The 27,477-nt window shown below is 40.1% G+C and overlaps 1 protein-coding gene across 2 annotated transcripts; it reads left to right on the top strand.

Annotated features, from left to right (window-relative positions):
• Nucleotides 1–27,009, top strand: LOC108715635 (ATP-dependent RNA helicase A protein-like). Of its 2 annotated transcripts, XM_018260971.2 has the most exons (28): nucleotides 1–152; nucleotides 731–859; nucleotides 1,685–1,825; nucleotides 2,144–2,252; nucleotides 2,876–3,000; nucleotides 3,666–3,814; nucleotides 7,383–7,429; nucleotides 7,517–7,653; nucleotides 7,880–7,969; nucleotides 8,061–8,222; nucleotides 8,328–8,402; nucleotides 8,704–8,895; nucleotides 8,977–9,118; nucleotides 9,196–9,278; nucleotides 9,837–9,993; nucleotides 11,352–11,452; nucleotides 11,732–11,945; nucleotides 12,257–12,351; nucleotides 12,465–12,538; nucleotides 13,518–13,670; nucleotides 13,949–14,109; nucleotides 19,744–19,855; nucleotides 20,151–20,312; nucleotides 20,391–20,518; nucleotides 21,646–21,875; nucleotides 24,290–24,405; nucleotides 25,110–25,310; nucleotides 25,611–27,009. In XM_018260971.2, exons 2-28 carry the CDS (start codon nucleotides 749–751, stop codon nucleotides 25,900–25,902), a joined length of 3,759 nt encoding a protein of 1,252 aa, XP_018116460.1. In that variant the 5' UTR covers nucleotides 1–152; nucleotides 731–748; the 3' UTR covers nucleotides 25,903–27,009. The 2 variants fall into 2 exon arrangements, with proteins under 2 accessions (XP_018116460.1, XP_018116461.1); XM_018260972.2 differs by lacking the exons at nucleotides 1–152; nucleotides 731–859; nucleotides 1,685–1,825; ... (1 more) ...; nucleotides 2,876–3,000; nucleotides 3,666–3,814 and adding an exon at nucleotides 5,436–5,493.
• Nucleotides 27,010–27,477: the final 468 nt, after the last annotated feature.

The raw sequence follows: 27,477 nt of genomic DNA, 5'->3' as shown, positions 1-27,477 counted from the left end.
CGCCCCTCCCACTTTAACGCATGTGATTGGTCAGTAGCGGCTGGCGCTTTTTGTCGCATATTATGACGTACAGCAAATAGCGTCCATTTTCTCCACGGCGTTGCTATATTGTACATCTTCGTTTTGGTGCTGGGAGGAAGTTAAAGTTACAGGTAGAGTTCTATACAGCTCGTAGTCTTTTGTTTTTAATCATTTTGGTATATTCAGCGAACAATATTTGTTTTTTTCTACCACCCCTCTGTTGTGCTTGGTTTACTCTGCACGCAAAACATGGCGCTTATTTTAGTGCGTAATACTTTATTTATGTGAAGCAAGTGGGTATTTTGTTTTACAGGTACAGTCAGGGCCCCGGGCACAGGTCACGCTGGTAAAATGGCCCAATGTATCCTGCTGCAGACTGAAATGTAGAACTGTTCATTATGTTACAAGGGCCTCCGTGTGTTTCTCTTGTTCTGGGCCCTAGAGGAAAAAGTGTTTTTCTTCATATCAATTAAACTCTGCGATAAACAGAGCAACAATGGAAAGCAGTAAAATTGATAGATAATGAGTATCAGCTAAAGAATATTGTGTATTGACTGGATAGAATGATATTGCCAATAAGCTTCAAACTATACCTTTTGGAAGCAAAATACTGGCCCTGAAGTGATAACACCATGTATTACTGATCTTCATGACTTGACTTGGTTACAACTGTAATTCTCATAAAAGTCTGTGTGTGTGTTCAATGCAGCGCCACTAACATTCCATCATGGCTGATATCAAGAACTTATTATACGCCTGGTGTGGCAAGAAGAAACTAACCCCAAACTATGAAATCCGTGCAGCAGGAAACAAGAATCGTCAAAAGTTCACGTGTGAGGTATGTTCTATTTTATAATCCATAATTTGCATATATTTTGATCGCAGTGCTAACCATTGTACCACCATGGTTCAGTTGTGACCGAGGTACTATAAAGGAGATGTGTTTGTATTATCTCCATGGATCTGCATGGATTGCTTCTTCCTCTAGTTGCTGCTAGCTCACAGTCAGTGTTGCTGAACAGTTTGGGGTTTTCTGCACATCTTGCATTGCTCATAATGAGCTGCACTACTAGTACTAATGTAGGTATAGAATGTGTTTAAGTCACAAGATAACTGGTATCTCTGTTCAGGCTAAATATTTGATTTGGGTGATTTTTGTCTTTTCTATCTGTCAGATGGGACGGACAGCCAGATAATGCATCTGTTGGCACTGTATGTCATCTAGTGTTGCGACCTGGCCGGTATTTTATAGGCCTGGTAACACTAATGCCATCCTACTTGATCAATGCTTTCTATTATTTGAGAATTTCAGATGCTGGAATAGCCTCCTTAGACTGTTTGTTCAACTGTCTGATTGCTGATTGATTTCAAATACTATGATACAAATTAACAGCTATAGCTAGTAAATTAATCCCCTGCAGTTAAAGATGATAAACCAGATGGTGTGACTTTTTTTTAAAAAATGGTATGAATTCAAGTCTTGTTGGATTCAGTCAGTGACTTCTCTTAAGCCCATATATCTATATATAATTATCCTTTCAAGGTCATTTTTCTTTAATTTACTTGTCTTATATTTCCCTAATATTGTTTGGTTTTTATTAAAAAAAATAATCATTTTGGTTTGCACAATCTGATTATTCAAAATGCTTATTATTCTTCCTAGGTCAGAGTGGATGGCTTCAACTACACTGGCATGGGGAACTCCACAAACAAAAAGGATGCTCAGACAAATGCAGGCCGGGATTTTGTTAACTATCTTGTTCGAATTGGGGAAATGAGAAGTGATGAAGTGCCGTTACTAGGGGTTTGTTTAACTTGATTAATTTTTGTAATAATCAATTGAGACTGAGGAGACTTGTCTGATGTTGCTGTGTGCTGTAAAAATCCATTCACTGCAGAATATACAGTAAAACCTCCTTTTTTCATCACCTGATTTAATTTTCCCTCGTTTTATATTTTTTTTTTTTTTTTTTTTTTTTCCCTTTGGTCGCCTGAAAAAAAGTAAACTGGAAGTTCTACTGTATAGTTTACTGTATAATTACAGCTTTGAGAACCACTAGACTTTTCCAGCCTTTAGCATCATTTTGTATTTTTATTAATTGCCATATTTTACTTATTACAGGCTGAACAGGGAGATTCAATAGATGGAGCACCTATTAAATCTGAAGGATTTTCTGGTCCAACTGGGGGGCCATTGCCTCCCCACTTGAGCCTCCAAGCTGAATCCAGTGGTAAGTGCTCACAAGGTTACGACTGCAAATGCTGAGAATGTTATGTGATGTGGGAAGACTTGAATAGAGTTTAAATTGAATGGGGTTCACAAATAGATATCCAAATGTGTCAGTGGGAGGATCCAAATGCTGAGCCAGTAGGCAGCATGTTTCAGGAGCTCCACGGATCATCATCCTGTGCAGCCCATTGTTAACACCAATTTATATAAACCGATTTGGAGAGGTAGCTAACTAGATGCCAAAGCATCTCTGGATCTATCCTAAACAACAATCCTCCTCAGAGAGTGCTCCTGGTCCGCATGAAATCCCAGCTCAGAAAATGAGGTTTGGGATAATATGGGACAGATGACTGCCTGACACTGTCCTTCTTTATTAAAATGGTATTTAAGCTAGAGAGAACCTAAAGACACCTGCATCATTTTGACCAACTAAACCATCCATCTGCTCCAGCTTCTACATCTTTTCTCTTCTCAGGCCTAACATAATTTCCTTTATCACTTGTGTTTAATTTAAAACTGGAAAATCTGTACAAAAAAAGCATAAATGTCAGAATTGCCTCTTATGTTTACTTTGCGCGTGTTCCTTTCATTTTATTTAATCCATGCCTTTTTGTTTTTCTTTAGGTGCTGCACCTATGGGAAGTAATACAGGATATAACCCTCCTGCGTATGGTGGAGGTGCCCAGTGGGAACGTGGAGCTAACTTGAAAGATTATTATGCTAAGAGGGAGGAACAGGAGGCTCAGGCTGTAAGACTTTATTATACAAAATATGTATAGATTTATCTTGGTAAATCAGACCCATTATGTCTAGTGTATATACTTATTAAATGCAGTTTGCTGCTGTGGTTGACTACTACAATATGTTTTGCTTACTGATGGTATTTGTGAGGGGTGCACCATGGAGGCAGTATAGCTTTTCATTTTTATCGAGGCTATATATACACATACCAGATGCATTTTGGCAAATAGTGTCCTGTTAGATCAATGGCTTTCAGAATGAAAAGCTTTCAGAAGGTTTCAGCGTAAAGGGTAACTAAAACAGGAAAAAGAGTGAAATTCTGCCACGCTCCATTAATTTCTATTGGATTTTGAAAAGCATATTTAACAGGGGTGAACTTTCACCCATTGATAGATACTCTTTTAAAAATTCCATAGAATGAATGGAGAGTGACAGAATTTCACTCTAGCGGGCTGGGGTGATCTCTAACTTCACTCTTTGATAAATATACACCTAAGTAAACTAGTAAGGATTCCAGGATCATCTAGCAGATCAAATGGCCATTTACTCCATATGTCTTACTAAATTCCACACTACTGTTCCTCCTATAACTTTTTAATTTTTCTCTCGGTTAACATTTTTTGATATCTAGAACATGTAACTAATTTAAAGCTCCCACCTCCTATTTGTGCAGACTCTAGAGTCAGAAGAGGTCGACTTGAATGCTGGTTTGCATGGAAATTGGACCCTTGAAAATGCAAAGGCACGTCTTAATCAGTTCTTCCAGAAAGAGAAGACACAAGGGGAATACAAGTATTCACAAGTTGGGCCTGACCACAACAGGTTAGTGTGTGTAAGTTGGTTAGTTTTAGTATTTTTATTCTAGTTGCAATAACAGAAGGCTGATAAGAGTATGGAAATATCTTCCATTATATTACTTCATTCCTAATAGTGGGTTAGATCTATTTATTTATATAGTCAAAAGCAAATTGTGAATGAACGTTACAGAACTGGTATTATTGGCTATAGTTTGTCAAGCCTGCAGATAAGAATTGTATAATATAACTTTTTTTTTTGTGCCTAAGAATGGGACCAAGTGTTCTACTTCACAAACATAAAGCAAGATAGTGAGTCTTTGATGGAAAGATTAAATATACCCCATATTTGACAGAAACTCGTTAATTTTGGCTTATGTAAGGGGCAAAAACAATATTTGATCCTCCAAAAATAATTGTTTTAAATCTATAGACATACCCGGTTTTCACAGAACCATGATAGTCTGGCTCTGCTTGCTGTGACCAGTTTCTCGCAATCCTTAGGCTCCAGATGTAATGCAACCTTCCCTTAAAGGGGTTGTTCACCTTCCAAACACTTTTTTCAGTTCAGCTGTTTTTAGATTGTTCCCCAGAAATAAAGACTTTTTTCAATTACTTTCCATTATTTATTTTTTACTGTTTTTCAAAAATCTAAGTTAAAAGTTGAATGTTCCTCTTTCTCATGTTTGAGTCTAGCAGCTCAGTAATTCAGGTGCAGACTCTAAACTGTTACAATTTTGCAACATTTCTCGGCAGCATCTCTGAAGTATTAGCAACTATTGTTTCAATCCATAAATATGAAACAATATGTAGTTATGGCTGTCCCCTATCTACACAGCAGCTTGTTTATATAAAGTAGAGTTGTGTTTCTGACGTCTACAGAACATTATACTTTAATTACTTTAAGCCACTTATTTTTTTAGTTTAACTATTCCAAAAACTGATATACATTTTAAAGGGGAATTTGTTTTAAAATTGAAAATTGTCAGTGAAATTCTAGTACAATTTGTTTGAGCCTGATTTTTTTTTTTTTTTTTTCCTCTTTTGATATTTGGCCAATCCTAATACGAAGCTACTTATAAAAGTTGGCAATAAAAAAAGCAATGAGACATTTTTGAAAATTTTGTACAGTTCTGTGTACTTGACAATATTCTGTAAAACTTATTGGGTCTGTAGTACTGGTCTGCCTTTGATCTGCAGACTGGCAGCTTATTTACACTTACCATATGATAACATAACAAGATGATAATTAAGACCAAATGCAAAATGTGCTAAATTCTGACTGCAGTAGCCCTTGTATCTTGCTGGGTGTTTTTGAAAATTAAAATTTTATTTGCTGTTATACATGTATATGTGTTTCTCAGCCAGCTGATGTGGAATAGAGCATTACAGAGAGTATAAAGCTTACTCCCAGTAAAGCTCGTATATGGAAAAATTTTTTGTGGGATGGGTTAATTCAAATGTCTATGTTAACTGTTACAGCATGGTTTGAAAAAAAATTAAAATTTGTACAGAATGCTGAAATTATTGAGTGCAAGGTGTGACATCAGGAATCTTTTCTTAACACATGGGGTGGAGTTTAGGCTGTACTAAGCTATCCCATGTAAAGTCTGTTACTGACTACTGATTCCTGGTGTCACTTTCTCCAGGTGACCAAAAAGGCTGGCTGAGAAACACATTCACAGGCTGCTAGGGCGTGTTCTGCAGGTCAGTGACTTCTGAGCTTATTTTAGTTTTATAAAGTAATGAAAGCTTGATTAACAATTGTTCTATAATGTCATTTTGCCAGGGCTGGGGTAGGAGGAGAAGGGATCCTGGTTGATGCAGAAATATGGTGACCCCAAACCTGAGGAAATTATTAAAAAAAAAAATAGTTCCAACCTGTCACCATTTTGCTATTTTTGAGCAAACGCCAGCATTCCCAATCATCTTTGAAAGTCAATATGATGCTTGGAGCAGTAGTTTACCAGCAGCGTTGAAGTGACCTCCTAATGTATATTTCTCTTATGGCCTCGGGAACACAGAACCATAGGGTTAAGCTCCAGGAGGCAGGACACTGATAACAAAAAAAAAATGCTGGTCTCTTCCTCCTCTCTATAGCCCTCTTGCTTAACTCCCACAAAAAACTCAGTTTTTCAGTGTCCTGCATCCAAGGAGGTAGGGCTTGGACTCTAGGAGGCCCCACACAAGGATTCTACGGTCAATGCTTAGCGTTGACACCCGGGGTAAGAGACAGGAGTCATGTAGAATCCTGTACTCTAAGATGAGCTCCCATCGCGGGACGCCTCGTCTGGGGTTTACAGTCTTGTTACAAGATGACCACCCAACATCCCAGGACCTGCCGACACGGCAGAAACTATGCTCTTGGCTCTTCACGCTGGGACAACTAAGACACTCTCCTCGCTCCCTCCAGGGACGCGGACTTCGGTAGAGTAGCTCCTTCCTCTAGAACCAGGTCTGTGGGGTACATACACCACGCAATTTAGGAGCACACATTCCAGGGGCCAAGGCTGCACGGAAACATGTTTTCCAGGGGAGGGAAGGCGAAGGCTACTGCTGTGACCTACCTTGCCTGCACTTTATGCAGTGCAAAATGTATCAAGGGACAGGGGGACCCTATCTGTGCAGTATGCTCAGCTTCAGGGGAATCATCTACCCCTGCCATTGCACCCGAGGTCACAGACCAAAGGGAAAGAGCCAGATGGTTCTTCCAGTACCCTCGCTCCATCTGCCTCTGGGGGCTCAGTGGGCGCTACAGCATCCCAGACCTATACTGTGGGGGACAACCCTCCACCCTAGGCGTTACAGCTGTCCCAATCCCTGGCTAACCTGCAGGGAATTGCAAATCTTTCCACTTCAAACTGAGATATGGGAGTTAAGCAGGAGGGCTATAGAGAGGAGGAGGATAATTTATATTATCAGTGTCCTGCCTCCTGGAGGGAGGAGCTTAACCCTATGGTTCCTGTTTCCCCCCAGTGCCTAGAGAGAATATTTAGTGCACAATTTACAAATATTATAAGGATCACAATTGGTCAGTGGCCTCCTTAGAAAATAGAGGCCCTGAACAACATGCCCTCTTTATTCTATACTAAAAACAGCCCTTAATCCATAATAACTTGACATTATTGACTTTACTGGAAAATATGTAAGCATTCTTCCTGCTTGCAATATTTGTATCTTGTACTTTGGGTTACAATAACATATTTTGAATATTATCTAGAGCAGGAATGTCAAAATTGGAGGTGCTCGTAGATGTAATTCGCCATCTATAAAGCTAATGCCACTTGATGCATTTTCTCTACTAGCAGAGAAGATGCATATACAGATTGAAACAAAGCAATGTTTGTGTGTGCAGTGCTATGAATGCCATCTACTTGTCGCTGTGCACATAAACATTTTCTGGCAAAATCTGCCTGTGTGCACAGCAACAACCTGTTATTCATTTTACTTGCTGCACAGTTGTATCCGTGTATTGATATTTTTACACATTGTAGAAATTACATTCCTGGTCTGGAACTTTGACCCCTCTCAGATGAAAATTAAATGTTAACATTTGTACATTCTTGCTTAAAAAATTCTCATGAATGTTTCGGCAGGAGCTTTATTGCAGAAATGATCCTGTATGTTAAGCAGCTTGGAAGAAGTAAGTTCCCCAACTGAAAATGCCACATTTTTTTTAAAGAAATAAAACTTACTTTTGTACGCTCTAAACCTTGAATTTAATATGCAGGAATAACTGCAAGAGAACATGGTTCTAATAAGAAATTGGCAGCACAGTCTTGTGCTCTTTCAATTGTGCGGCAGCTGTATCATTTGGGTGTAATTGAACCGTACTCTGGACTGACAAAGAAAAAGGAAGGAGAGGCTGTAAGTACCTTGTTGATAACATTTACATTTTAATATTGTTTTTGTTTCTTAAATAATCATAGAATCATAATTGTATTGGTGTTTGTGGGTAGTCTTTAGTTGAGTTATCCAAATAATTGAATTAAGAATGCAGCAATTAACCTCTAAGACCCGCTGAGACAAACACAGGTCCTGCTTCTTCTAAAAATGCTATTACTAAGGTAATAATAAAGTTTCTATCTGGCAGGTGGAACCTTATCAAGTGAACTTAAATCCCGATGTCGTGAAACAACTGCAGAGTACTGTTCAGGAACTGGGCATTGAATTACCATGTCCTGTAAGTGTTTTGTAGTGTAGTGGTTTCTTTGCCTGTTTGGTGTAGTTTGTTTTGTTTTTTTAATATAATTGTTTTGTTCTTCACGTAATAGCCTGAAGATCCTAGCCAACCTGTGTCCCTTAATTTGGGAAAACTGGTACACTTTGAGCCTTCACAGAAGCAGAGTCACTCCGGTGTGGTGCCATGGTCTCCCCCACAGGATAACTGGAACCCATGGACAAGCAGCAACATTGATGAGGGACCTCTGGCATTTGTACGTTTTTTTTGTTTTTCTAGGTTAAGAAATAAAATTAGTTTTGAATTTGCCTGCTATTTGGGGGTATATTTGTTAAATTGTCTGTTGTTGTTTCTTTTTAAGGCTACCCAGGAGCAGATCAGCACTGAATTAAAGAATGAACACATGTATCACATGGAAGATCCTAACATTAAGCAGGTTTGTTGATTTAGTTCCTAGAATAGGCAAAATATTTTGCATTGGCATATCTGGCTGTGGCTAAGCCTAGAGCTACTGTGTAACAGTTCTTAGGATCATTAAGTAAAAACTTTAAACATTAAGATATATTCAAGGCTATTTAAAATGTATTTTTTGAGCTGTTCCAGAGAGAAAACGTAAAGACTTTTCCCTATTGTGTACACATGTATGTGAATATGTGCCCTGCTTGATAATAAACAGAGTTCTTGCTGCGTTTTTTAAAATACAAGCTTTGGCACTAGACTTGTTTTTCATTTTTCAGGTCTTGATTGATCGAGAGTCTCTTCCTGTTAAAAAATTTGAAGAGGAGATTCTGCATGCTGTGCATAGCAGCCCTGTTGTAATTATCCGTGGAGCAACAGGCTGTGGCAAAACAACACAAGTCCCACAATACATTCTGGATGAATATATCTGCAATGACCGTGCAGCACAGTGTAACATTGTGGTTACACAGGTATAGTTTTAGAAATACATTCCATGTAACTTGATAAATGATTAAGCAGCAGGTTGTGAGTTATTTTTCCCTGTTCTTTAGCCTAGAAGGATCAGTGCAGTATCTGTTGCAGAACGTGTGGCTTTTGAGAGAGGGGAAGAGATTGGAAAAAGCTGTGGTTACAGTGTGCGTTTTGAATCTGTACTTCCTCGTCCTCATGCCAGTATGCTTTTTTGCACTGTGGGTATGTACTGTATTACTTATCAATTTTCCTGTACTTTTAGTTTATTCTTCTCTTGACAAAATTATTCAAATTTTCAGGAGTCCTTTTGAGGAAACTAGAGGCTGGGATAAGAGGAATTAGCCATGTGATTGTGGATGAAATTCATGAGCGTGATATTAATGTAAGTTACTCATTGAAAACCATTGAAAGGTTGCTTGGGTATGGCCATCTATAACATACTAAGTTAAGGTACATTTCCCCTTTAATATCTTAGGACCATCAGGCTCGCTAGCCATGTCATGCCCATGATAACGAGTGTTAGGCACCCCCTAAAGATTCTAGTCACTTACCTCCTACCCTAGGCTGGTGAAAGCACAAACTTAGAAGCTTGGAGTCAGCTTTAAATCAACTGCACATATACATCTGCCTGGGGCCACAGAAAGGCATTGCAAAAAAGCAGCCATGGCAGTGCTATGCTTTCTACATTAATACCTCGGACTAGTGTATTTATCGAGAAAGAAGTGCTGGCCCGGGTTTTGTAAATATTTATAATCCCTGGGAAATATCTAACAAGCCGGCACCCCCAGTGATTTGGATATTGTAAGCATCACAGAGGGACTATTGGCAGTAATAGTCCTTATTTTAGATTTTGTATGTTGTCTTCCATAACCTGAATTTTAGGTCATGTAGAGATAATGTCTTGGCAACAAAAATGCAAAGTTTCTGTTTTATTTTTTAGACTGACTTTCTTCTGGTGGTACTTCGTGATGTGATTCAGGCTTTCCCAGATGTCCGCATTATACTCATGTCTGCTACTATTGACACTAGCATGTTCTGCGAATATTTCTTTAACTGCCCTGTTATTGAAGTTTTCGGCCGGACATTTCCTGTGCAAGGTAATCCATGTTTTCCTAACAGAAATGTCCATATCATTTTAGAAATATAGGTTTTATAAAAAATTCTCTGTTTTGTTGCAGGGTGGGGGTAACAAAAAAAAAAACCCACGCACATAAGCAGCTTTCTAAAAATGATACGGATGTTCCTGGGAAAAAAAAGTAGGGAAGTAGAGAGACCTGTCAGCAGGTTTCACTGATAATGACATTTATTTTGTACATGAAAGGAAGAGAGAGAGATTGTAAAATGTATCACTTTAACATTCTGTAAATGTCATATCAGATACAGTAGCTCAGTAATTTAGTCTTCAGGGTATATTTTTTTATTACTGGATGATTATTTGTTTTCATAGATGGGCAAAGTTGTATTTAAATGCAAGCATTTCAGGAGGATGTACATACAGTCCTATGAAAACGTTTGGGAACCCCTCAGCCTTCATAATAATTTACTCCACTTTCAACAAAAACGATAACAGTGGTATGTCTTTTATTTCCAAGGAACATCTGAGTACTGGGGTGTTTTCTGAGCAAAGATTTTTAGTGAAGCAGTATTCAGTTGTATGCAATTAAATTTGAAAAACTGGCTGTGCAAAAATTTGAGTACCCTTGTAATTTTGCTAATTTGAATGCATGTAACTGCTCAATACTGATTACTGGCAACACCAAATTGGTTGGATTAGCTTGTTAAGCCTTGAACTTCATCGGCAGGTGAGTCCAATCATGAGAAAAGGGTTTTAAATAAAATCATAATAAGACATAAGAAAAGGCAAACAAAAAAAGAAATTAACTAGGGAGTGACCTAGTAACATCTAATTGAAAAGTACTAGTAGGTGACTTATCAAGAGCCTCTGGATTTTTTTTATAATAGGAAGGAGGGAAACCATCTGGGCCTGGACTAGAACTGTTCCTTAATTGTCAAATGCCTTTTTCAATTTCCTCTACTTTGCTACTTTGAAGCTCAGCCAATGATATGCAAAACTCCAAAGAATTAAGAGGGGTTCCCAAACTTTTTCATATGACTGTGTATTTTGGGTTAGGGCAGAGGAAATATGAAATGTACGTTTCTAGGCTTAAAAGCATCATTTGATATGTTAAAACCTAGCTGTAATGAGAATGAGAAACTGTATACATGAAAATAGGGATGCACCAAATCCAGGATTCGGTTCGGGATTCGGCCTTTTTCAGCAGGATTCGGTATTCGGCCGAATCTTTCACGAAGGATTCGGGGGTTCGGCCGAATCCAAAATAGTGGATTCGGTGCATCCCTACATGAAACACTTTTCACAAAACAGATATCTAAGGAAATGTATTAAAAATAGTTCTATCAAATGCATTTAGTACTCTGTAATATTTGTTTGCAGAATACTATCTAGAAGACTGCGTACAGATGACTCAGTTCATACCACCTCCAAGGGATAAGAAGAAAAAGGATAAAGATGAGGAAGGAGGAGATGATGAAGAGGTGAGTGGTGCAGAACCGCTATTTAGAAGTTTTTTCCAGGAGCAAATAAACTTTTCATACTTCACTAATTTCATGTCCCATCGTCTACATCACTGTTATCAGTACCTTGTATCCAAGAGTACTTAGAACAGGTGTTGGCGGCAACATGTCTTTTCTGTTTTCGAGCAGTGTTTACACAGGTTCAATGTACAGCCTGGAGCCCAGAAAATTTTGTTGTAATGTGTTGATTTCAATGAAATTTTTTACATTTGTTCTTATTAAACTCTTGTATGTTCGCAGGCAAATTGTAACCTTGTGTGTGGAGACGATTATGGTCCTGAAACTCGGCGTTCATTGTCTCAACTCAGTGAAAAGGAGACTCCCTTGGAACTCATTGAAGCTTTGCTAAAATATATTGAAACCTTGAATGTCCCAGGGGCTGTACTTGTCTTTTTGCCAGGCTGGAATCTTATTTATGCCATGCAGAAACATTTGGAGATGAACCCACACTTTGGTAATTAATCGGTAGTTATTTCTATCCTATGGCTTCACCGTTTTTTGGAGTTTTTTTTTTCTACTTTTTGTCTTAACAAGGCAGCTAGGAATATTAAAATTATTTTTGTCAAACAATGTACTACCAGGTCTGATTTTTGAGTAATTTCAAACTGCTGAAATTCTTTTTAATTCTGCCACTTGCTGCTGCTTCAGTGACGCAGTTGGGTACATGGAGTGAATTTGCTTGTTTACCATATTGACCCTGAACATACTTTGCATGTCCATATACAATCTTTTTATGATGTAAATTTATTGAATTTTTGTTTACAGGAAGCCACAGTTACTGCATCCTACCCCTGCATTCACAGATCCCCCGAGAGGAACAGCGGAGAGTGTTTGACCCAGTACCTGATGGGATCATCAAGGTAAGATTTATGAATGAATGCTTGCTTAACCAGGCATGTATGAACTAGTTTAGTTATTTGTGGCTTTGTATTTTAGTCATTGAACTTTTGTTTTTTCCATCTTCCTGCTACAGGTTATATTGTCAACTAATATAGCTGAGAGCAGCATTACAATAAACGATGTAGTATACGTCATAGACTCTTGCAAGTAAGTTGAGTTTGTATATGTAACTTATCTAAGTGGAATAGAAAAAGCATGTAAAAAGGGAATTCTCTTTTATAGATGTTTCTGCTGTGTGTATGTAAAAGATTACGCTTAGACAATTACTTAGTGTCTTATCATCTTAATAAATCATTGTTCTTCATGTATTGTAAAAAAATCTCATAGTGGTATATGTCTTGCATATAAAGCATTTAGCTAGGGTGATTCAGAACCAGGTGTAAATGTAAGCAGCCAAGCACAGTTTTGTTCTATTTGGTTTACCAAGAGGTTATTTTTGAAAGTCTTGCCCATGCCACTACATGGAACCATTTTGTTTAAAACATGTCATTGCTTTAGTTATTTATACCGAAGATCTGGGAAATTAGGAGGTTAAACTTTAGTACTGTATAGATTTTTGTTTTGAGGTCTTTATCTCAGATGATTAACTTATTTTATAAATGGGCAGTATTTTTGGAATACCTGTCTATGCTAAATTTATTGTTGCACGTTCCTGATGTACAAATTGCAAGGCTTATTTGTTAATACTGCAGTAGAGTTTGATCAACATGTAAAGAAATATAAGCTATCTTAAGAATTTAGCTGACGTCATAATACATAATAAACCCTTATTTACAGACTGACATTAAGGGGCAGATTCATCAAGTGTGAGATTAGAACTCGCCACAAAAAAACTCCCTCACTTTCTATTAATTCCTTTGGGATTTTTAGAATCTCATTTATCAATGGAGTTCACTATTTGATAAATATGTTCCCATAGGCATGACTAGAAAGTGAGCGAGTTTTTTTTTTGTGTTGTTCTAATCTCACACTTTGATAAATCTGCCCCTAAGAGTTGGCCAGTACATTGTTGTGTTTTTTTTTTTATTTTTATTTGTGGTTTTTTTATTATAAGTTCTGTTTTTTGGTTTGGATAGGACTTACCCTTCAGAAAATAAACTCTCCCTCTCTTACCACACCATAACAGGCAAAAGGTGAAGCTATTTACATCGCACAACAATATGACAAACTATGCAACCGTCTGGGCTTCAAAAACCAATCTGGAGCAGCGCAAAGGCAGAGCAGGTCGTGTGAGACCTGGTTTTTGCTTCCATTTGTGTAGCAGAGCACGATTTGAACGGTGAGCAAATGACTGCTGGCAAACTTCTTTTTATATTTTTAGTGACTAAAATAGTTTTTGGTAAAGAGTTACTAGGAGCACAAGCAAACCTATCAAAAACTTCTATTTATGCTCACAGTAAAATGTTTACTCCTGTACGTGGACAGCCATATAGTTTTATCTTGGCAGTTTTGCTGTGGTTTAAATTGCTTTGCATTGTTCTTCAAATCAGTGCATGGAGCCTGTAATTTATATGTACTCTGGCTTTACTACTTTTTTTCCCTCCTTGCTCTCCCCAGATTGGAAACTCACCTTACCCCAGAGATATTCCGTACTCCATTGCACGAGGTGGCTCTGAGCATAAAACTTCTTCGATTGGGTGGCATTGGGCATTTCTTGTCAAAAGCTATAGAGCCTCCCCCCTTGGATGCCGTTATAGAAGCAGAGCATACCCTACGAGGTACATTGAACGCTGAATATTAAAATGGGCATTTGAAGCAATTCAGTTAACTTAATTATCTATTACAGGAACTTATTGGGAAGGCTCCCATTTTAACAGCCCTGCAGTTAGTGAGCTAGTTAGTCTGCCTAGACAGTATTGCACACCTCAAACATACCCAAGGTTTTAGATAAGATTTCAAGCCTTGATGCTTGTTTTCATTGTGAAATGTGCACTTAACCTCTGGACCTCTGAATGAGAAGTCAGTTCATGTCTGCCTATAATCTGTGGCTAGCACGCAACCACTGAGAAGCATGCAAAAAGTTTGGGGACATGTACTGACCTTAGGTTATGTTTAATTTTATTTTACCTTATTTACTTGGGTTAGTATTTCTGGTGTGTAAAATATTTGGACGTGTGTGTTTTGTTTTTTCTTTTGCAAAATGATAAATCGGCTATTGTTTTTGAAAACCAAAAAGTATATCCAAATTGAGACACTCCTTTAGAATGCTCTCCAAATCCCTATATGGGAGAGCCTTGTTTTCTCCCTACTTGGGTATATGTATTTTCTCTAGGTCTGCTTGGGGGACACAGGGACAGTGGGTATAGCTGGAACCACTAGGAGGCAGGACACAATAAAAAAAAATAGAAACTTGACCCCTCCTCCTCCTGCTATAACCCTCCTCTGTAGGCAGAGACACTCAGTTTCGTTGTGTCCTCAGGAGGTTAGGACCGTCTCCTGCATTCAGGAGTATTTTACTATTTATTTTGCTCTTATTTTTATTTCATTACAATTCCTTCACATGATATGGAGCTGGACAGCTACACTGAGTAGTCTGATCCATTACTTGAGGATGTCACCGGGGTCTCTTGTGCTCTGCACTGACCATCCAGCATTGATTCCCTCCCTCTGACATACAGAGAGAGGATGCGCTGGCCGGGACACAGGGCTGAGGTATAGCCAGGTTCATCCTGTTGCTCAATCCTCCTTATATGCCCCAAGGATCCCTACACTACAGTCTGGGAACTCCTGCCGTGGCTCATTTAAGGTAAGCATATATCCTTAATAGCAGCCTATTCACTCTCTGAGCCCCCTCCCCCTCTGCACAAACCATCTGCCTTGCACAGCAGTATAGGAGACTTTGTTGCAACCTGCAGGTCACTAGTTCATACCCAGGCAGTATGTTAATCAGCCTCCAGCAAACACACAGGCACTTGATAAAGGGCTTCTGGCCCGAAACATGTTGTGTGCAATAAAGAGCACCTAGTAGCAAGTTCTGCCTTTTCACTTGCTTTCTCTCAGTTCTCTAACTAATTGGTTAATTTCCTACACCTGGAGCGGGTGTGGCTTACTGAGATTGAGAGCACAGCTGCCAAATCATCTCTACAAATTGTCCAGAATGGGAATGGCACTTATGTTTCCTACTGTCTTCACTGTCAGCAGCGCAAGAGAGTCTGCTAGCATTGCCAGATAAGCCTCGGCCTAAGCCTCCAAAATGTAGAGCCCTCTCTCCTTCCGAGGATGAGTGTGAGGCGGAGTCCATCACTACTTCATCCCTGCCGCCTGACTCCGGGGAGGATCCGGCTCTGTCTGATGGCGAACTATCTCACAGTTCCGACCCAGAGGAAGGGGAATCCCCCCCAAACTCTCCTCTGAGGACACTGATTCCCTCATTTCAGTATTAGAGACCCTTCACTTAAAGGAGCCTGAACCTAGTTGCAGTACCTCCTTGTTAAAGCGCTGCAGCAGGTCCTCACCTTCCTTTCCCCTCTCATGCTCAACTCAAGCAAAGTATCCAACAGGAATGGTACAAGCCAGAGGGATGTTTCCAGGCTAACCGCTGTTTTCTCAAACTATATCCTTTTCCACAGGATCTAACGGAAAAGTGGACCTCCCCACCTTCAGTGGACGCGCCTGTCTCTTGACTATCTAAGGACACTGCTTTACCAGTTCCTGATGCAGCCTCCTTCAAGGACTCCATGGACAAGAAGCTTGAGGGCATTCTAAGTTCCCTCTTCTCTGCTTCAGGTACCTCCCTTCGGCCGGTTCTAGACTCGGCTTGGGTAAGTAGAGCCGTCCAAACCTTGTCGGACGCCTTATGCCGAGCGATTGCCACAAGGGTCCCCCGTGAAGAACTCGCTCATTTGGCCTCGCAAATCAAGGAGGCTGACTACCTATGTGAAGCCTCCCTCGATGCGCTACAGGTGATTAGCAGAACTTCAGCCGACTTGACTTGTCGGTAACGGTTTGCAGATCTCTCTGGATGAAACTGCGGACTTGTCTTCATAAAAGTCTCTCACGACACTCCACCACCTACAGAGGATGCTTCAACGGAAGGTCCAGGCCATCCTTGCAGTCCCAACATCTGCATTACTCTCCCCTTCTTCCCTTCAGAGACTCAGCCGTAGGGAGGGGGAGACTTTGCAGGTTTGCCGACTCCTGGAAGAATCTGACTCGACGCCTGGGTACACAAGGTCGTGAGTCAGGGCTACCACCTAGAATCCGCTTCTCTCCCGCCCCGCCGGTTCTTCATGTCCAGATATCCTCAGGGGCATCAAAAGGCTCAGGCGCTGCACGACGCATTCAGCAAGCTTATCCATTCAGAGGTCATCATCCCTTTTCCGACTGAGGAGAGATTCCGTGGCTCAAACTTGTTTGTGGTTCCCAAGAAGGATGGATCTGTTCGGCCAATCCTGGACCTCAAGGAACTCCATACTTTCATTTGACCGCGAAGGTTCAAGTTGGAATCCCTCTGGTCTGTCATCGCGGCCCCAATTTTCTGTCCCCATCAGAGATTCTTGCTATTTGCCTTCCAAAATTGCCACTTCCAACTCACGGACCTTCCCCTTGGCCTGAATTCGGCCCCTCGTGTCTTTACCAAGATCATGTTGGTGGCCACTGCTCTAATCCGCACCAGGGGGATCTCCATAACTCCTTATCTGGACGATCTCCTGATCAAGGCACCTTAATTTGCAGTGGCCCAGCAGGCGTTGCACTTCACCATGGTTCGATTACAGGAGTTTTGTTGGTTCATCAACCTGGACAAGTCCTCGTTAACCCCAAGCCAATCCATGGTCTTCCTCTGGATGCAGTTCAACACCCAGACACAAACTGTCCCAGTGACAAGGTCCAGCATCTACGGACCCTCGTGCGGTCTCTCCTCTCTAAGTCCCACACCGCGAGATTCTACATGAAGGTGTTGGGAGTCATGGTTTTGATGATAGAATCAGCTCCCTTCACCCAGCGTCACCTCAGGGAGCTTCAGTGGAATATTCTTGTGGCCTGGAGGCACAAATCCCTTCTCCTGGAATTTCGTTTATCCCGCAGGACTAGAGTCTCTCTTCTCTGGTTGATGCAAACCAGTCACCTGACCAGGGGCAGACCCCTAGGGGATCCACAATGGTGACTGCTCACCACAGATGCAAGCCTCTCCGGTTGGGGAGCAGTGCATCAGTATATGAGCAGTGCAGAGGATCGGTCAGCGCAGGGTCGCTTGTCTCTATCGGAACAATGTCTTCACATCAACCTTCTTGAGATACGGACAATCTGACTCGCCTGTCAGCCATCTTCATTCCAGGTCTCTTAAACTGGGAAGCAGATTATCTCAGCAGACAATCCCTAGATCCCTGCGTGTGGCCTGTAAAGGACAACATCTTCCACAAGATCACTCAAAGATGGGGGACGCCAGAGGTCAATCACATCACAATCGTAAAGTTCCTCTCTTCTTTGCAGGGTCCAGGGACCCTCTGGCGGCAGACACCCTCACCTCTCCCTGGGACTTCCATCTTGCGTTCATTCCAAGAAAGATCAAGAAGCTTCAGAGAGAACTCATTACTCTCATCCTCATAGCTCCAACATGGCCCCGTCGATCCTGGGTCTCGGATCTAGTACATCTCTCAGTAGAGGAACCTTGGCCTCTCATCCTGGACCTTCTCTCTCAGGGTCCAATCCTTCACCACTGTCCTGCCAACCTCAATTTGATTGCGTGGCTACTGAAACCGCTATCCTGAGACGGAAGGGGTTCTCTGACACTGTCATTCTACCATGCGTGCAGCCCGCAAACCGGTCTCCGCCAAGACGTACCATTTGGTCTGGTTCACTTACCATTGGTGGTGCCAATGTAATGGTTTCAATTCACTGAAGTTTTCCACTCCACTCCTTCTGGCCTTATACAGGAGGCACTGTTCCTGGACATGTCCCTCGGATCACTGAAATCTCAGTTTTCGGCACTTCCATCCTGTTCCAAAGACCTCTCGCCTTGTTCCCAGATGTTAGGATTTTTCTTCAGGGAATGGCCCACATAAAGTGCCTGGTACTTTCACCGGTGCCAAATTGGGACTTAACCCTAGTCCTACGTGCCCTGCAACACGCTCCCTTTAAACCCATGGATTCTATTCCACTTCAGTGGCTCACATGGAAAAGTTTTTTCTGCTGGCTATTGCCTCAGCATGGAGAGTATCCGAGATCTCTGCCCTCTCCTGTAGGTCTCCTCTGTTGACCTACCACAACGACATGGCAGTACTTCATACTTCTCCCTCTTTTCTTCCCAAGGTGGTTTCCACTTTCCACCTCAACCAGGAAATTACGATTCCTACCTTCTGCCCATCCCTTTCCAATGCGAAGGAAGCAGCACTACACATCCTCGACTCCGTTAGGGCCCTCAAGTTTTCCTGCACCGGGTCGAGGACATCAGTCTATCGGACTCCTTGTTCGTCCTTCCCTAGAGGCACACCAGCTACTTAGACCGATGGATAAAACAGGCCATCCAGAGATCCTATTCATCACAGGTTCAGGTTCCCCCAGATCAATCAAGGCACATTCCACCAGAGGGCTTTTCGAAACCAAGCCTCAGCGGAACAAGGCTGCAACGTGGACTTCAATCCATACTTTTGCCAAATTTTACCAGTTTGGCACCTTATGGGATCTGACACCCGCTACGGCAGGAAGGTACTTCAGGCTGCATTGGCTGGTTCCACGTAGGCCTCTACTTCCCGCCCTAGATTCAGGGGACAGCTTTGGTACGTCCCCACTGTCCCTGTGTCCCCCAAGCAGACCTAGAGAAAAGGAGGTTTTGTGTACTCACCGTTAAATCTCTTTCTCTTCAGTCGCTTGGGGGACACAGGGCTTCCCTCCCTGGATAGAGGCCTTCTCTTGGCTTCAGACTTGGTTGACTCTGTTCTTCTTGTAATTAGTTATCAGATTTTCTGTTGATTATTAATAACCTCCTGTTTCTCCTTTGGTACGAACTGAGTGTCTCTGCCTACAGAGGAGGGTTATAGCAGGAGGAGGAGGGGTCAAGTTTCTATTTTTTTTTATTGTGTCCTGCCTCCTAGTGGTTCCAGCTATACCCCACTGTCCCTGTGTCCCCCAAGCGACTGAAGAGAAAGAGATTTAACGGTGAGTACACAAAATCTCCTTTTTACCATTTGGGGGGAGTAATAATAGTTTTCTCAATGTTTCATATTACTTTGAATTCCTTATAAAAACATCCTCTTCACTAGGTATTATTATTCTCCATGGGTCCAAGATAAATACTGATTTTTACCAAGGGTAATGTATTTTTAAAACAGAAGCAGCAACCATTTAGGGAAAGCGAATTCAAAAGATATTGAAAGTATAACTTAACAATAACAAGTTACACCTTTTCTTCTTAGAACTGGATGCACTGGATTCCAATGATGAGTTAACTCCACTAGGAAGAATATTGGCTAAACTGCCTATTGAACCACGATTGGGGAAGATGATGATTATGGGTTGCATCTTCTAGTAAGTGTGCAAATTTTATAACGGGAAAATTCAATATTAAGAACCTCCAAAAGATGTACTATAATGTGTTTCCCCGATTCCTGTTCACTGAGCTAGTGAATGTATAGTAGATGTCCTTATTGTTTGTAGCTGAATGTATTGGTAGTGTCACTTTACATGTGACAAACTAGCAGTATATGAAAATGTAACTTGACTGGAATTTCCTAGCTGTTTGAAGACAATATGGGATATCCACATGGTACTGAATCTGTTGTTTTTCATTTATTTCTTTGTTTTGTTGTTATTATTATTCTAGCGTTGGCGATGCACTCTGCACCATTTCTGCTGCCACCTGTTTCCCAGAGCCTTTTATTAGCGAGGGGCGAAGGTTAGGATACGTTCATAGGAACTTTGCCGGAAACCGGTTTTCTGACCATGTGGCATTATTATCAGTTTTCCAGGCCTGGGATGATGCAAGGTATGCCATTTTGAAATAGAACTAGTAAGATCGTAACATTGTAAAGGCAGTGTTCAGCCACTTTCTGTTTTTTCACAGGATGGGTGGAGAGGATGCAGAAACTCGATTCTGTGAGCACAAACGTCTTAACATGGCCACACTACGAATGACTTGGGAGGCAAAAGTGCAGCTCAAAGACATTCTTGTAAATGCTGGTTTCCCAGAAGGTAGTACACCATATCTTGACACTTGCTTCATTGTTAAATTGATTAATGCAGATTTCTCTTTGAGCTGACTACAATACATAGTGCGTGTACTGGCCACAGCTAAGGGGGAACAATGATCAGAATCTTCTTCTTTTTTTTTTTTTTCTCTTGCCTAATGCTCCCCTATACATGTTGCAGAATTCCTGTGTTAGTTTCTCACTACTTCGTTATTAGTGATGCACCGAATCCAGGATCCGGTTCGAGAACCCGAATTTGCATATGCAATTTAGGAAAGGGGAGGGAAATAGCTTGATTTAAAAGAAAGTAAAACATGTTTCCCCTTCCCACCCCTAATTTGCATATGCAAATTTGGGTTCGGTATTTGGTCGAATCTTTCACGGGGGTTCGGACGAATCCAAAATAGTGGATTCGGTGCATCCCTATTAGTTATACACACATTAAGCGCTTTTAGAATACTAGTTTTCAATCTTATGAGGTTCCTGGGTTGCTTTATAATATGTTGCCTAGACCTTAAAAAATATTACACTGCTTATAAATATACAGCTCTTACATTTTATTAATGTCTTATATTCCCTCCGAGCAGTATGTCCCAGACTTTTAAGCCTCTTCAGACTGCATTTATAGATAAACACTGAACTCTTCACTGGCTCATTGTGCTCTAATCTGCTTCTACCTGTCATGCTTATTAAAAAAGGACTATATGTTCTGAAACAATACATAAAATAGGTGGTTTTTCAAAGAATCTTATCAAATCAGCATATACAGTTCAGTAATATTGCCCTTTTACATTTTTTGATATGTGTCATTTGCTGATCACCTGACAGGAAGAAAGGAGGCAATTTAAATGAAAGAATTGTGGGAGTGAAAGATTCAGCAGTGGCGATGCACATATATATTTGTGTTTTAAATATGTGCATTTTTGGTAAAACAAAAATGTTTGGGGCTAGTGATTGGTGGAGGTAGATTTGGTGAAGTAGAATACATTACAAAAGCAATGCTGCTTTAGGCAGTTTGAGTTGTGAAGCTTGAAACTGTAGTGGTATTTAGCATTTCACAAGTGTACTTTATTAAGCTTTTAAATATTTTGGAATATTTCATGTGTAAACTGTCAGTATTTTGTTTTACAGAATGTCTGATGAATCAAGTTTTTAACAACACTGGGCCAGACAATAATCTGGATGTGATGATTTCTTTGCTGGCCTTTGGTGTTTACCCAAATGTTTGCTTCCACAAAGAGAAGCGCAAAATTCTTACTACAGAGGGCAGAAATGCTCTGATTCATAAGTCGTCTGTGAATTGTCCCTTCAGCAACCAAGATATGAAGTATCCATCCCCATTCTTTGTCTTCAGTGAAAAGGTACAATTATGCACTTTGCATTTGTTTTCACATACAATGTTGGTGTTCCTGTAAAATGCGTTGGAAATAGGTGAAGAGCAACCTGATTTAAATGCTATTCATGCGCATTAGTAAAGACAACCTGTGGAATAGAGGCAATAGAGTCTATGCTGTTACAACTTGTAGATATTGGATTTTTGGGGCTCGTTTTACTTTTACCCATTATGTTACATGCATTATTTTTGGACGACTGGTGCCTTTGCATGACTGCAGCCAGTGTCTTTCCAGTCACATTTTATATTTGGTGGTTGTTTTGCTAGCTTTAGTTGCATTTTGATATATACCAAAGCCTTTGTAAACTGCAATAGCGTTCTGAACTGTTACCTTTCTATTAAAGGGTGGTTTTTACTTCTTCTGATGCTGCAGTTTATTGCAGTGACACTTTTGAGAGTTTTGCTCTTTTTAAATAAAAAGGCCCAGTGTAAAAAAAAACATTTGTACAGGGTAATCAACTTTGTCTTACAAATTGACTCATTTACATGAACCCAACAGGAGCCACCTTCTGGCTCACTTTCCCTTACCATGATACAGAGCTCTGATTCTTTGTCTTTCTAAATGGCTGCTGCTTTATCCTGTGGTCACACCATAAGTGGACTGAAAGGACTTTCTTACATAGCATGGAAGCCTGTGAAGCTGTGTAGTTAGATGGAGTACAAACTTCTTTTTATGGTGCCTAGAGGACAATTGAATGGTATTTCCCTCTAGATGAATTCTTACTTGAGAGCAAGACCTGCTTTATCCTTGGAGCAAGAAGTACAGAGAATCAGATCTATACCTTGGGTAGTGGTGTGGAGACAGGATTCCTTTAACCAGAGGCTTAATGGGCACATCTGTGGGAGGAGTAATTTTGGCACATGAGTACTAGATTCACCCGTGCCATCTTTATTAAGTCAGAAAATAGAAAATGTCAGTGCCAATTAGGAAGAAATACCATTTCATTCAACAAGGTGGAACAGTATTTTAGGAAAATAAAGTTAGATGGGTAGTGGTGTGGAGACAGGATTCTTTTACCCAGAGGGTTAATAGGTACATCTGTGGAAGGAATAATTTTGGCACATGCCAAGTCAGAAAATAGAAAATGTCGGTGCCAATTAGAAAGAAATACCATTTCATTCAATAAGGCAGAACAGTACAAAAGAGCATATTAAAATAGTTAGATCAAGTACAGCATGGAGCACTCTTTCAAATTGTGGTATTTATTCAAATACTTTCCTTGTCCTTTAATACACTAAAATACTAAGCAAATTCTAACAATGCAAAAAAAAAAAAAAATGGCTTGTGCTTACCAAGGTAAAACCCACAAACACAAAGGACGGCATAAAATAGTAATACGTGTTGCATTTTAACCTCCAGCAAAATATATTTTGCACATACGTTATATAAATAGTTTTGTGCTCCTATTCGCAGGTGTTTAGCTGCTCAGCATTGCTTTTTGTACTTGAGGCAGTCCTGAGCGCCGAAATGAAAAAAGTGTGTACACAATAATGTGACTTGTTTCATGCATTGTCTTGTGCTGTAGTGCTCAGAAGGGCCTCTTCAACCACACATGGCTTGCTATATTGCAGACTAAAAACTAGTTACCTAGTGTTTTGGGTTTTTTTAACCTCTATTTTAACTTCTATTTATGTTCCTTATTTTGAACTTTTTGTTTGTTTGAATACTACATAATTCTGTTATAGTTGTACATTTAGAGGCACAATTATCAAAGGTCAAATTCATGTGAATTTTTAAAAACTCTCAAAATCGAAATCAAATCATAATTTATAAATAGAATTGAATTGAATACTTGAATTGAATACGATTCAAATTTTAAAAAACTCGATTCAGGAAGGCTGCAAACAACTCCAAATTGATCCCTTGACCTCTCTTATTAACTTAAACAGCAATTCGGCAGGCTTTAGGTGGCGAATAGTCAAATTTGAGTTCTTAAAGGGCCAGAAAAATCTCGAAATTCGAATTTTTAAAAAATAACTCAAATTGAATTTGAATTACTCCCCAGTCTAATTTAACAGTTTTGACCATAAAAAAATTCCAAATTTTCGATTAGACCCTTGATAAATCTGGCCCTTAAAATATTAAATGTTACATTTATGATGTTTTTATTTTTGCAGTGTTTCCCCCCTCTAACCTAGTGCTAGACTAGAATTTTAGGCTCACTGTTACCTGGCCAATATCAGTTAGCAGGGTTAGACAAATTCAGATGCTGCTAAAATACTGGTATCCTTACTGGTGTCCCTTTTTTTTTTTTTTGTATGGGGACCAGATTTGGTTGCAATTCTCTCCTTTTTGATACTGTTGTGTATAAATAAAATTGTATTGCTGAAAAAGATTTCAGAAAATTTCACATACATAACCTTCTCCTTCCTGTATTGCAGATCCGCACAAGAGCAATATCAGCTAAAGGTATGACCATGGTGAGTCCTTTGCAGCTTCTCCTATTCGCCTCCAAGAAAGTCATGTCAGACGGGGAGTTTATACACTTGGATGACTGGTATGTATAATAATATGGCAAATGGAGTTTTGGTAAACTCCAGTTGTGAAAGCTGTCAGAACAGTAGCAGAATGGTACAAATGTAGATAATGGACTTGGGACAGTGAATATGAAACCTGGAATCTACTATAGTAAAATTATAGTTACAATGTATGGTCTGCATTAGTGATCTGGTCACTTGACTATCGCTACTTGTATGCCCAGATGCAATTAATTCTTGTATCCCCTTTCGGTTAATTTGTATGAATTGTTGCTTTTTGAGTTTTTAAATATGAATTATCTTCCCCCACCATCAAGGATTCTGTTAAAGCAGTGTTCCGTATTTTCAGGTAGTGGCAGGCTTTAATACTTATCACTTTCAGTAGCCACCACATCATTAATATTGTAGCAAGAACTCTGGAAGGGGTGAGTGTCAGCAGAGGTTATTAGCCAGCACGAGAGGATCTGAACTTATAGGGATATTAAAATAGTAATAATCAGTATGCTATCTGGTTAGTCAGTCGGTAATTCCTGCAACCACATTTTGTAAATTCCAGATTAGAAATAATAAAACAGAGGAACATATATAAAACAAGTGCATACCTTTTGTGGAAAAACTGCTTGGAAACCATGAAATATCGCCTTTTGCTAACTAAGTGCATTTTTACAGTGTGCTGCTTTACTAATACTCTGTGTTGCTAAAGTGCTTTGTCTTTCCCCCCCAGGATACGACTTTCATTGGCACATGAAGAAGCAGCCTGTATTACTGCATTAAGGGCTGCACTGGAGGCCCTTGTTGTGGAAGTCACAAAAGAACCGGAAATCTTGTCACAGTTGGATCAAGTAAATGAAAAGATGTTGAACATGATCCGACTGATCTCTAAACCTTCCACTGCTGGAATAAGTCTTGTGATGGGAAATTCCAGGTGGGTTGAAGCCAGAAACATTTCAGCTGAAGCCAGAAACACATTTACATTGGACTAGAGCAATTGTATGTTACTTAGTCGACACTAATTAGCCTTAAAACTTAACATTCAGAACTATTTGCAAAGCAGTATAAGCTTCCCTACCTGTTCCCTAACTGTTTGCCAGGCCCCAAAACTTAATGCACTGGTGCAGCAGCCCTGGTGAAGAAGTGTTGCTTAACTGAATTTATATTAATCAATTAATCAATTTAATTAAAGTTTTGTCCCTCAGCCTTAATATTTTAACTCTCTTGTTTGCAGATTTGGAGATGGACCTCGACCCCCTAAAATGGCTCGTTTTGATAGCGGTTTCCAGGGTAACAGAGGGAGAGGCTACCATGGAGGCTATAACTCAGGTGGTGGCTTCAGAGGTTCTGGCAATCGAGGATTTAGAGGTGGTAGCAGCACTTGGGGTGGCAACCAAGGTGGTGGCTATAGGGGAGGAAATCAAGGTGGGGGATTCAGAGGTGGCTACCAAAGTCGAGGTGGTGGTGGTGGTGGTGGATATGGAGGTAACTTCCAAGGGAGAGGAGGATTCAGAGGTGGATTCTAAGGACTTTATTTTTTTTTTATATATATATGTATTTGTCTCTGTGCAGGATTATGTGTATGATGCGGTTTATGCATGCTTAGCATAGCAGTACTTTGTACAAATAAAAGAAACCAGGTTTATGTTTAAACTGATTAAAGTAGTAGATCTGTATATGTGACCTTAAAAGACTTTACAAATCAGGGCAGGCATATTGCTATAAAACCTGCCGTTCTGGGTCCTAGTCCACATGCATTATTAATGCATACATCTCTCTGCCTGTAAGTCATTTCTCCCCGTGGTCCCGTCACAAATGTATGTACAGTTGTGTTCAGAATAATAACAGTCCGATATCACTAACCTGATTTATCATTGTTTTTGGTATGAATTATATTTCTACATTTACTAGTAGGTGTCGTAGAATAATAGAAAATCAACAGTCATGACATGCATGCTGCTGATTCTGTGAAATTGAATCATTAATTGAGGCTTCTTCAAAATAATAATAGCTTGTTCCAAATAGTAGCAGTGTGGAGTTCAATTAGTGAGGTCATTCATTCTGTGAAAAAAACAGGTGTAAATTACAGCCCTTATTTAAAGGCCCCCTCCCCCCATCAAAACCCCCCTAAACTCCCTGGCATTGCTTCCCTCGCGATGAGCATTAGTAAAGAAATAAACAAAACCCTTTAAAAAAAAAAAAAATCGGACCCTTAAATGCAGAGAAGCACATCTGAGCTCCCAGTCGCCATCTTCCATCTCTTTGTATTGTCTTTGCCTCTTCACAACCATTTGCGCATGAAGACGATTCCTGACTTAGCCCAACTACGCTTGGCTCCAGCAGGCTTCATGTTGGCGAAGAGACCCAAATACCATACGAAGCTTGAGTTTTTACATAAATAACCCCCATTCGAGTTGTGAGTGCGTTTGAATTTATTCGAAAAATTCACATAACTTCAAAATTTGACCTTAGATAAATTTTAGTTCAGTGATTCAAAGGAAAGCAACATCTTGAAACAAGTTTATACAGTGAATGTTTGAGTTTGTAAAGGCCTATGATTAAATGTTGTGGAAACACTAAACATGTAAGGCTGTTATCCACACCTGTACTTCAATAAAGACCAATTTTTACTACAACTGCCTGGAGGATTGCTTTTTGATTGCCTACCCTACAAACAATAAGGTGATGTCCACTCCCTTATGTTGAAGGCTCGGGGCAGAGCATCTGGGCCTCCTCTTTCACGTGGTGAGTCTCTTTTAAAATAGATATGGGTTCTGAAATGTTTTCCTGTTATGCAAATATATTTATGCTGGGGAGACTTGGCATCAATAATTAAAATAATTGACTAAAATCTATAGTTAGTATAGATATTGGTATATCATTTATGTGAGTGTATGGAGGGGTCAGTGTGTGTATGTATGGATGCTGGGTTTCATTTGAAGGGGTTGAACTTGATGGACTTTGGTCTTGACATGATTCAGCCAATCGGATCCGTGAAAACTGCAACAGAAGAGGCGTGCACAGAAGCGAATAATGCAAGAGCCTCCCTGCGATGTGAGTCCCCTGGCTTACAAAGCAAAGATACTATATGCAGCACTACC

Source organism: Xenopus laevis, chromosome 4S (genome assembly GCF_017654675.1).
Source record: "Xenopus laevis strain J_2021 chromosome 4S, Xenopus_laevis_v10.1, whole genome shotgun sequence".
Classification (NCBI taxonomy): Eukaryota; Metazoa; Chordata; class Amphibia; order Anura; family Pipidae; genus Xenopus; species Xenopus laevis.
This window is presented reverse-complemented; position numbering and strand designations above follow the sequence as displayed.

Bases quoted from the DNA above. Each gene is read 5' to 3' on its own strand.
- LOC108715635 (XM_018260971.2), top strand. From the start codon at position 749: ATGGCTGATATCAAGAACTTATTATACGCCTGGTGTGGCAAGAAGAAA. The intron at 3,815-7,382 runs GTTAGTGTGTGT...ATGTTTCGGCAG, and splicing joins GTTGGGCCTGACCACAACAG to GAGCTTTATTGCAGAAATGA. The intron at 11,453-11,731 runs GTGAGTGGTGCA...GTATGTTCGCAG, and splicing joins AAGGAGGAGATGATGAAGAG to GCAAATTGTAACCTTGTGTG.